Below are 11,417 nucleotides of genomic sequence, written 5' to 3'. Positions count from 1 at the left end.
CGAAATTAGATCAGGCATATCCCTCGATAGGGTATCCTAGCTAAGTAGCCTACCGAGGGGTATGCCCTACCGAAAAATCATTATGCCGATTACAACAACAAAGAGTAGTGTTTTTAATCAAATAAAGAATCACTTGTATACTAATACCTATGACATCGATATGAACAATTTTAGAATTGAGTGAGTGCACCAACCCCCTAGTTATTAATGTATAGAAAGCTTATATGTGTTTTCGGTCAATTTATAGCTGTCTGGCTAAATTAGTCCTGTACAGAACCTTCTATCGTCCAAGCAAGACAAAGCATCAACAAGAAGAGAGGGAATTACCTACTGGGTTATCCATAGCAATCAAGGTGCATATTTGTATGCAACTAAGAAATAGGCAATCCGAATAGATCCAGGGGATTAGAAACCAAACTCGGGTCATTCTTGCAAGGAAGTAATTTACAAATTTGTGTCCAAGCTAAGGCCATGAGAATAGAACAAAAAAGGATCTGTCATGGGTGTTTGCATAGAGGGGGCTCTTCACAGGAAAACAGACAACTCTATGGGCTTGTACTAAGCCCCTGACATATTATTCACTGTATGGTTCCTTCCTCTCTCTCTCTCTCTCTCTCTCTCTCTCTCTCTCTCACACACACACACACACACACACACACACACACGCACACGCACACGCACACGCACACGCCCGCCCGCCATGATAACGATGGTGGCAACCCTCTCCTCCCAACGGAATGCAACCATCCAGTTTACAGAAGCATGCGGGGATGGTTCCTTAATTGGAGAACAACAAAACCAAGCTATCATCAACCACTATTTGAGGGCCTCCAAATCTTCTAAAGAGAAGAAAAACACTGATAGGGAAGTATTTAGTATCTTGCATCTGTAAAAACACTTAAGCAGACCACCTCCCTCACAGGTATGCTTGTGCAACCTGAACATATTTACCTCCACTAAACAGATAGGGCAGCACCTTTAGGACAGACTATATATAATCAAATAGCATATTTCATTTATCAGGAGGTTTGCAGGGAGAGGAGCAGGGTAGCAGCTTCGCCGTCTAGAAGTTCTTTGTTTGTAATTACAATAAAATGGAGTTTCCTCTGTTTTTGTTGTTACACGAAAATGGAGTTTGCTAATGCAATCACATTTACCTTATCTCGTCTACCTGGACCGGTTGATTATAGGCGTGTGACTGTAGAGAGAAAGTTCACAGTAAACAAATCAAGAGCAATGATACAAAAGGAAAACAAAGACTAAGGAAGTACATCACACCTCTGAACCATCTCTCTTGTTTCATTTTGTTTCATTGCTTTTGGTTAGTTGGCCGTCAACTCCCCACACCAGTTGGATCAGTATTGCTTTGCTCCATTGCTTTCATTACTGATCAGTACCAAACTAAAAGCAATGGATCCTAAAACATATTAAGCAGTTTATTGATCAGTACCAAACCAAAAGCAAATGAAAACAAAATGACCAGTCTGTTTTTAGATGGCTTATATCTGTACTGTTTCGCGATGGATCCTAAACACATTGAGCATTTGGAACACTTGATTCTTTCTCTATTTTTTGGGATAAACATCCATGTACAGGTAGCCGAACAATAAGAACTTACAGGAATCTGCACAAACGAAGAAGACAAATTATAGGGATTAATCAAAGACAGGACATCATGAGGGATGAGAGCAATCTAATTCATGAGAAAGAGTGAGCGTGTGGAGGTAGGTACTTGTAAGAAAGGGATGGAGAATTTGGCAGGGGGTGGAGGTAGAATGGTTGCAGGTGAGAGCCAGGCGCACAACGCAGTGGAGGGGATGGAGCTGGCACGTCTTTTCCTCTTCCTCCCGCCTCTTTTCCGCATCTCTCTCGATCTGCCGGGGCGAGGACGTCGGCAATGGCGAAGTGGATGGCTGTCTCGGCGGCTGGCGCTCCTCCCAGTGATGGAGATGAGCGGCCTTCGCCTTTGAGCAGGCTTCAGTGGTAATAATGAGGGCACACAAGTTGTCCCACGCGCAGAGGCGGCCGCTGGTCGAGAAGCCGAGCCAGAGGCTGTGGAGCTCTGGGGCGTGCTCTGTGTGCCCGCAGCGCCCAGTCGCCATCCTTGTTCCTCGTGTTCGCCGCATCCAGGGGAGAATGCGCGGATGGCGGCGCGCGAGGGGCGGCGGGTCAAGCGGGGAGAGAGGGAAGGCAGAGGAGCGACGGCTGCGCGAGAGATTCGAGGGAGGGGGAGAGGGAGAGGAAGAAGATGGAACCCTACTTTGTCACTCGATTTGGGGTGAGGCCTCGAACGGTCGAACCAAGGGAAGCCATGTGGCGTCCAGTATTGGAAATCCCAAAAATACCCTCGGCGGGGCAACGAAATCACAGGTGGTGGCATGTGGTTTCTACCGCAGAAGGACCGCACTGGCCACTCTTCTATCCACAGCAACTGACTGGCACGGCCCACGGACGAAAGACCCCACAGCTCAGCCACATCTGCCCAATATACCGAGGTGAGAAAACAAAACTACTGTCCAGCGCTCCAACTCCGAATTTTATCCAACGGCCCAGCTCATCTCAGGGGCAGATCCGACGGCCCAAATTGCATCAAGGGGGAGATCCGACGGCCAGAATTCCCAAATCGCTGAGAGAAGCCAGGTTCAGATAGGAAGGGAATCCAAGATTCTCACCTCACCTCAGCTGGGAGTCGGAACCCCCCCCCCCCCCCCGCGCGCGCTGCCGTCGAACAAGGCGGGGAACAGTGTTAACACGTAAATATTTCTGTTGTAATAGTCTGGCACGTCCAGCCCTAGAATTTAGAATCTCAACCAATGCCCTGGCCTGCGTGCCTACTTCCTTGGGCTTTCTATATGTAATGACTGTTGTTGTACTGTAATCAGAGATCAAGGGCAATCATTTTATTGTCTAACTTGGTATCAGTGTCTCCAGGTCTTTCCATGGCCGAACACTCCTCTTCCTCCTCCGCGGCCACCATGCCCGCCTCCTCGCCGGCCTCCCTCTCCTCGACGGCCTCCTCCGGCTCATCCTCGGCCACCGCCGCCGGCACATCCATGCCGCCGTTCGTCTTCGGCACTGCCTCTGCCCACCTCACCGGCACCTCTCCCAGCCCTACTTCCCAGTTTGCTCCTCTCTTTTCCTCCACCAACCCACAGCCGCTGCCGCCGGCACCACCCGCTCGCCACCCCATCCTCAACGTGGATCTCACTAGCCACATCAAGTTCCTCCTGAACCCTGCTGAAAACAATTACTACAAGTGGAAATCTTTCTTCCTGATGGTCCTTTACGACGTCACCTACCTCATCCATCATCCACCACCTCCCAACGCCGACAGCCACTACCTCGAACTTGACACCCATGTCGTCCCCACCATGTACGCCACCCTTACAGATCAGATCATCAATCATGTGATCGGCGCCACCACCACCTATGCTCTCTGGACTCGGATCCAAGACTACTTCCTTGCCAATCGTGCGGCCCACTACATGATTCTAAACCGGCAGTACCGCAACCTCAAGCAGGGTGACCTTTTCGTCGACGAGTACGCGCGCCGCATGAAGCTCCTCACCACCGGTCTCGCGGACATTGATCATGCCGTCACCGAGGTCGACCTCACCACGCAGTTTCTACACGGCCTCGACGGGCGCTTCGACACCATCCGTGTGGTTCTGGGGGACACCGTTCCCTTGCCACCCTTCAAGACCATCTTCTTGCGCGTCAAACTCGCCGAGGAGAACCAGGCTCAGCGCACCTCCGACGCCAGCGCCACTGTGCTCGCTGTCCACGGGAGCGGCGGCACCCCCGACACCGGTGGCTCCTCCGGGCCTTCCTGCTTCCCCAACAACGACGGATCCGGCCCCCGCTCAGGTGAGCGCGCGGATCGGTCTTCGATCGGGGCTCCAACCAGCAGCACAGTCGTGGCAACGGCTCTTCTCGTCAAGGTGATGGTGGTGAGCGCGGCCACGGGCGCGGTCGTGGGCGCGGCGACTCGGGCGGTCGTGGCCACGCCCTGCCGGCCTACAACCCCTACATGGGCTTCTTCACCCCCTATGGGATGGCGATCCCTCCTCCACGCCCCGGCTGGGTTCCTCCCAATTCTGCTGGCGTGCTTGGGCCACGTCCGGGATCCCACGCCCACGCCTATCCGGTGCAATACTCGCCGTACCACGCGCCCTCGCCACACTAGCCGCCGTCTTGGGATCACCTCGCCATGCTTCACACCGCCTACAGCTCCCACGGCTTCCCCAACCCCGGGCCCCCCTCCAACGAATGGTACCTCGACAGCGGCGCCTCCAACCACGTGACCGACAACTCTGGTAACCTCACCTTCTCGAATTCTCCTTCTAAGCATAATTTATCAAGATGGATCTCATCTCCCCATACATGCCACTGGCTCCACACTCCTTTCCCCACATAACTTTCATTTACATGATGTTCTTTTCTCACCTCACATCACTACCAGCCTTATTTCCGTTCGTCAATTTACCAAGGATAATTCTTGCTCTATAGAGTTTTACCCGTTTGGTTTTCTTGTGAAGGACCTCCGCACACGGAAAGTCATCCTGATCTACGCTAGCTCCGGCGACCTCTACCCCTTTCACGACAGCAACAAGGCTTGGCGCACTGCCTTTTCCACTACTGTCTCCGATGGTGATGTGTGGCATCGTCGGCTCGGCCATCCTAGTCCTCATACCCTTCGCTCTTTAGACAATGCTTTTCTTACCACATGTAATAAATCTCCTCATGTTCCTTGTAGTGCATGCCAACTTGGGCGGCAACCACGTTTACCTTTTCCCTCTTCCACTAGTCGCACGTTTGCTCCTTTCGATTTAATCCATTGTGATTTATGGACCTCTCCGGTTGCGAGTTTTTCTGGTTACCAATATTATCTCGTTGTGCTTGATGATTACTCTCATTTTTCATGGACGTTTCCTCTACGCCACAAATCCGACACATCCACTACCCTACAACGTTTCTTTGCTTATGTCAAAACTCAATACAATGTGATCATCAAAGTGTTACAATGTGACAACGGTGGCGAGTTCATTAACTCCGATTTATGCTCTTTCTTCTCTACCAACGGCATAGTCTACCGTTTCTCATGCCCTCACACGTCTCCCCAAAATGGCAAGGCCGAGCATTTACTTCACACCACCAATGATATAGTTCGCACACTCCTAATCCAAGCCAAACTCACCCCTCCCTTTTGGGTCGAAGCCCTCCACACCGCTACCTACCTTCTCAATCGACGTCCCTCGTGTGCCATTAACAACCAAACACCATATTACCGCCTTCATGGTCTTCACCCCACATATGATCACCTTCGCGTTTTCGGCTGCCTTCGTTTCCCCAACCTCTCAGCTACCACGCCACACAAGCTTGCTCCATGGTCCACACGCTGCATTTTCCTCGGCTATCCTCTCGAACATAAGGGTTATAGGTGCTACGACCCCCTTTCCCGGCGCATTATAGTGTCTCGCCACGTTGTTTTTGACGAGCACACGTTTCCATATGAGCTTCCCACACCCTCGCCCTCTGCTAACTGATGACCCACAAGTATAGGGGATCTATCGTAGTCCTTTCGATAAGTAAGAGTGTCGAACCCAACGAGGAGCAGAAGGAAATGATAAGCAGTTTCCAGCAAGGTATTCTCTACAAGTACTGAAATAAGTGGTAACTGGTAGTTTTGTGATAGGATAATTTGCAACGAGCAACAAGTAACAAAAGTAAATAAAGTGTAGCAAGGTGGCCCAATCCTTTTTGTAGCAAAGGACAAGCCTGGACAAACTCTTATATAGAGAAAAGCACTCCCGAGGACACATAGCAATATCGTCAAGCTAGTTTTCGTCACGCTCATATGATTCACGTTCGGTACTTTGATAATTTGGTATGTGGGTGGACCGGTGCTTGGGTGCTGTCCTTACCTGGACAAGCATCCCACTTATGATTAACCTCTACTGCAAGCATCCACAACCACAACAAAAGTATTAAGTTAACCAAACCATAGCATGAAACATATGGATCCAAATCAACCCCTTACGAAGCAACACATAAACTAGGGTTTAAGCTTCTGTCACTCTAGCAACCCATCATCTACTTATTACTTCCTAATGCCTTCCTATAGGCCCAAATAATGGTGAAGTGTCATGTAGTCGACGTTCACATAACACCACTAGAGGAGAGACAACATACATCTCATCAAAATATCGAACGAATACCAAATTCACATGACTACTAATAGCAAGACTTCTCCCACATCCTCAGGAACAAACGTAACTACTCACAAAGCAGAAACATGTTCATAATCAGAGGGGTATTAATATGCATATAGGATCTGAACATATGATCTTCCACCAATTAAACCAACTAGCATCAACTACAAGGAGTAATTAACACTACTAGCAACCTACTAGTACCAATCCCGGACTTGGAGACAAGAATTGGATACAAGAGATGAACTAGGGTTTTGAGAGGAGATGGTGCTAATGAAGATGTTGATGGAGATTGCCCTCTCCCGATGAGAGGAGCGTTGGTGATGACGATGGCGATGATTTCCCCCTTCGGGGGGGAAGTTTCCCCGGCAGAACAGCTCTGCCAGAGCCCTAGATTGGTTCCGCCAAGGTTCCGCCTCGTGGCGGCGGAGTTTCGTCCGAGAAGATGGCTTCTTATTTTTTCCCATCGAAAGACTTCATATAGCAGAAGATGGCCACCGGAGGGCCACCAGGGGGCCCACGAGGTAGGGGGCGCGCCCAGGGGGGTAGGGCGCGCCCCCACCCTCGTGGGCGGGGTGTGGCCCCCCTGGTGAACTTCTTCCGCTGAGTATTTTTTATATATTCTGAAAACATCTTCCGTGAAGTTTCAGGACTTTTGGAGCTGTGCAGAATAGGTCTGTATTATTTGCTCCTTTTCCAGCCCAGAATCCCAGCTGCCGGCATTCTCCCTCTTTATGCAAACCTTGTAAAATAAGAGAGAATAGGCATAAGTATTGTGACATAATGTGTAATAACAACCCATAATGCAATAAATATCGATATAAAAGCATGATGCAAAATGGACGTATCAACTCCCCCAAGCTTAGACCTCGCTTGTCCTCAAGCGAAAGCCGAAATCGAAAAATATATCCACATGTTTAGAGATAGAGGTGTCGATAAAAAATAAAATATGGACATGAGGGCACCATGATCATTCTTAGAACAACAACTTATATGATTCTTGTCATATGATTTCTTATGCTAGAGTAATTGTCGGTGTCAAAACCGGCGGATCTCGGGTAGGGGGTCCCGAACTGTGCGTCTAGGCGGATGGTAACAGGAGACAAGGGACACAATGTTTTACCCAGGTTCGGGCCCTCTTTATGGAGGTAAAACCCTACGTCCTGCTCGATTAATATTGATGATATGGGTAGTACAAGAGTAGATCTACCACGAGATCAAGGAGGCTAAACCCTAGAAGCTAGCCTATGGTATGATTGTTGTATGACGAAGTTGTCCTATGGACTAAAACCCTCCGGTTTATATAGACACCGGAGAGGGTTAGGGTTATACAAAGTTGGTTACAATGGTAGGAGATCTTGAATATCTGCATCGCCAAGCTTGCCTTCCACGCCAAGGAAAGTCCCATCCGGACACGGGACGAAGTCTTCAATCTTGTATCTTCATAGTCCTGGAGTCCGGCTAAAGGTATAGTCCGGCTACCCGAACACCCCCTAATCCAGGACTCCCTCAGTAGCCCCTGAACCAGGCTTCAATGATGACGAGTCCGGTGCGCAGATCGTCTTCGGCATTGCAAGGCGGGTTCCTCCTCCAAATTCTTCATAAAAGTTTGTAAACACCAAGAGTAGTGCCCGGCTCTGCAAAATAAGTTTCCACGTATTGCCACAGAGAGAATAATATTAACACAAATCTAATCTGCTGACGTATTCCGCAGCGTGACATCACACTATGGCCAAGCCTTTATTCAAATCATTTTCACTTCTCCACCTCAGCATGTTTTGCGAGGCGGTTTCCTTGGCACGTCTTGTCAAAGCAGAGATCGTGTCCCCTTTACTTACGGGATTCTCATCAATACGGACGTGGCTAACCCAATCGTGCCCGTTAGCATGTCTTCTCGATTAAAGGCGAGTCCCAAACGGTTACGGGGAGGGCTCCTGGTATTCAACCTCTTATAAAGAGACCAAGGCCTTACTCCTTATCTCCAATCTCAAAACAAGTTCGCCCGTCGCCTCGAGTTCCAACACCCTAGGCTCCAGATTCCAGGCGCTCCGGACCTTCGACAATGTCCGGTTCCGACCTTCAAGGCCGATGGATGCCCTCCCCCGTCACGGAGGAGGACGTGCTAAAGTTGAGAGAGGCTAAGTTCTTGACCGCCGAAATTTCGCATAGGTTGCCTGCTCAAAGGCAGGCTATTCCCAGTCCCCATCCTGGTGAGAGCGTGGTGTTCATGTCTCACTTCCTTCGGGGGTTAGGCTTCCCGATGGATCCCTTCGTGAGGAGGCTGATGTTCTATTATGGGCTGGAATTTCATGACTTAGCTCCAGAGTCCATCCTCCATATTTCCTCATTCATCGTTGTGTGCGAAGCGTTCCTCCGTGTTACTCCTCACTTCGGATTATGGCTCAAGACTTTTGGAGTGGAGCCGAAGATGATCGAGGGACGGCACGCAGAGTGCAGAGGCGCTGTCATAAGTAAGAATGCTGATGCTCCATGGCCCGAGGGCTCCTTTCAAGAGGAGCTCGGCTTGTGGCAACGAGAGTGGTTCTATATCACCGCTCCCAGGAGCGCCAAGTGGGTGGCGCCTCCTGCCTTTCGCTCGGGTCCCCCACCATGGCTAGCGTCGTGGGTCAACAAAGGATTAGATTGGGGGTTATCCAAAGATCTGCCCTTGTTGCAGGGCCGCATCAGGGATCTCTTAGAAAGAGACCTCAACCTGGTCAAGGTGACGCAGGTCATGCTGATTCGCCGAACACTGCCCGGCAAACATCGCTCCCTTCGTCTGTGGGAGTTTAATCCGGAGGGACCACGAGCTCTTCAGCATTTTATGGGCGCAACGCCCGTGGAGATGTATAAAATGTTCTTCGGATCACAAGCGATGTGTCCGGATTTGACCGAGGACGTAGGTTTAAGCTGCAATTGTCCGGATACTCAAGTAAGTAACCTTGTGCCCGGACTCGCTACCCGTAAGATTATCATAAACTCACCCCAAAAAGAGCTGTCCTTTTAAACAGGAGTGGATAGCGAAGGCAAAGCTGATCAGGTGTCCGTCTCCCCTTCCTGAGACCAGGCCGGATCCCGTGCTAGTCAGGATGTTGAAGATCGTGCCTTTGGAGGGAAGTGAGGGGGAGGACAAGGAAACTATGACCTCCTCGAAGGAGGCTACTCCGAAGGGAGGAACCGACAATTCCTCTCCTAAGGGGAAGAAGAGGGCCGCCTCTGACGACCCAGAGACCATGGCCTCAAAGCGGGGGAAAAAGTCCTCGTCAGAGGGTCCGACGCCGGGGAGATCCTCGACCGAACTATGCCCTCAAAGGGATCAGCCCTCCAGCGAGCCGTAAGTAGAGAAAGATTTTCCTTTAAAGGGATGAGAGAAATCCTTGCTTTTTATCTAAGAAGATTAACCGAAATTTTACTTTATAGCTCGGACCTCAGCCCTTCTCAGCAGAGCTCGTCTTCGGGGGATCTTCTTCCGGAGATGATGGAGAGTGGAACGCCTCCCCCTGCTGTACCGCCTGGCGAGGCGGGCGACCCTGAGGTGTCGTTGCGGAGGGTTTCTCCGAATCCGGCAGGGGTGGAAGGTAGCCATATGGCCCCCAAGGTTCTCCACGTCCGGCCTTCGATGGAGGTCATAGGACGAGTCCGGCACCGTCCGATGCGCGGTCGGAGGAGCTGATGATTCTGCTGGGGCGAGCTTCTATCTCAGAGGAGCACCGTGCATTGCTGGGTACGGTGATTGGAAGGATTTCGTCCGCGGAAAGCGGATTGCATGAGGCCGTCAGAAGTTTGCTCGCAGGTTTTGAGGTACGTTTGATAATGTACTTCTTTGTCAGTTGCACATAAACAAGATGCGTCCTGTGTAGATAGTAGCCCCTGAGACTCTGTGCGTTGTCAAAATCGACGACGCACAAAGGATCATAATCCTAGGTCTAAAATGTCTCCTTTGTATACAGGTGGCGAAGTGTCCGGAATTGAGCCGAACTGATGATTTTGCCGAACTAAAGCGGCAACTTAACGTGGCAGATGCCGACATTGCGCTCGTCAACGAGCGGCTTGATGAGGCTCAAGGTATGCAATTCCTCGGGCGGCATCTGGTAAGAGGAGCTTTATGCCAGTATCTTACAATGTGTGTGCTTGACGCAGATGGTGCGGCCGCCATGGAGAGTCTTCGGGCGGAACTTGCTTGAGCTAAGGAACAAGCCAGGAAAAGTGATGCGGCTGCCGAGAAGGCCCTTGAAGAGATGAGAGCCGAACAGGCTGCTCACTGCCGAAGCAAGAAGGAGATGGCCGAGATGGCCGTGAAGTTAAAAAGCGCTGCTGACCGTTGCAAGCTTCTTGACAAAGAAGACCGGGTGAGACAGACGGATTTAGAGAAGGCCGTTGCTGATGCCAAGGACGCTCGCTCTGCGATGAGAGCTGCGAAGGAGGAGCTACGTCAGGCCGGACAGATTGCGGTCGGAAAGCCCTTTATGCTGCGGAGGAAGTTTTGCGATCCGAAGTTTGCTCCGTTGGACCAGATGTGGAGTGTGGAGGACACCTATCTGGATTTGGCAGCGAGTGCTGCTGATGCGACCTAACACTTTCGAGATCAAGAAGATCGCGAAGTGGAAAGGCTTTTCTGGTCGCAATTTCACAATCCAGAGTGTCCACTGGCAGTGGACGATCGTCTGGCTCAATGGGCCGAACTGAATAGATTGTCCGGACTCGCCATGAAGTACGTCATGGGTCATCTGTGGCCGGGGAGATCGGAGCCGAAGAGTTATTTCAGCTTGGTGCAGCAATTCCTTGGCGCGGTGCCACGTATCAATGCGATGAAGAGGTCAACATGCATAGAGGGCGCACGGATGGCTCTTGCCCGTGTCAAGACATACTGGGCAGAGATGGAGACCACCGTTGTTGCATCCCGAGATTCGGACAAAAGCCGAGTACCCTCCGAGCACTATTTTCAGGAAATCCTTGAAGGCGCTCGTGTAATAGAGACGCAGTGCTCGACCAATATTTTGATGAATTGCAATAGCCTTTTATACTCGTGCCTTCAAGTTTTTGGAACACCTCCTGTGCGGCCGTTTTAACGTATATATACAGAATCTGAAAGATGGCAGTCGTTGGCTTCAGCCCCCACGCACATAGTGCGGGGGTGCTCGCAGAAGGCACATTTTCACACTTAATCCAACGTCTTGGTCCTACAAAGGAGGTGATAGCGCAGCG

General features: G+C 50.7%; 1 protein-coding gene across 3 annotated transcripts; it reads right to left on the bottom strand.

Annotated features, from left to right (window-relative positions):
• Window positions 1-409: 409 nt before the first annotated feature.
• Window positions 410-2,290, bottom strand: LOC123082166 (uncharacterized). 3 transcript variants are annotated; one of them, XR_006438964.1, is made up of 4 exons: window positions 1,733-2,290; window positions 1,619-1,624; window positions 1,279-1,417; window positions 410-1,198 (listed from the first exon to the last, which is right to left on the bottom strand). XR_006438964.1 is itself a non-coding variant. In XM_044504558.1 (2 exons), the coding sequence occupies exons 1-2, from the start codon at window positions 2,124-2,126 to the stop codon at window positions 1,566-1,568; spliced, it is 453 nt and encodes a 150-aa protein (XP_044360493.1). In that variant the 5' UTR covers window positions 2,127-2,290; the 3' UTR covers window positions 410-1,565. The 3 variants fall into 3 exon arrangements, 1 of the variants encoding a protein (XP_044360493.1); XR_006438963.1 differs by having other exon boundaries at window positions 1,279-1,624; XM_044504558.1 differs by having other exon boundaries at window positions 410-1,624.
• Between the last annotated feature and the right edge of the window lie 9,127 nt (window positions 2,291-11,417).

Source organism: Triticum aestivum, chromosome 4A, assembly GCF_018294505.1.
Source record: "Triticum aestivum cultivar Chinese Spring chromosome 4A, IWGSC CS RefSeq v2.1, whole genome shotgun sequence".
Classification (NCBI taxonomy): domain Eukaryota; kingdom Viridiplantae; phylum Streptophyta; class Magnoliopsida; order Poales; family Poaceae; genus Triticum; species Triticum aestivum.
Note: the sequence above shows the minus strand (reverse complement) of the source record. Positions and strands in the feature narration are given on the sequence as shown.

What these genes read in the sequence shown, in the direction of transcription:
- LOC123082166 (XM_044504558.1), bottom strand. Translation starts at nt 2,126, where the DNA reads ATGCGGCGAACACGAGGAACAAGGATGGCGACTGGGCGCTGCGGGCAC. An exon ending in TCTCCATCCCTTTCTTACAA is followed by an intron (nt 1,625 to 1,732) that starts GTACCTACCTCC and finishes TCGTTTGTGCAG; the next exon opens with ATTCCTGTAAGTTCTTATTG.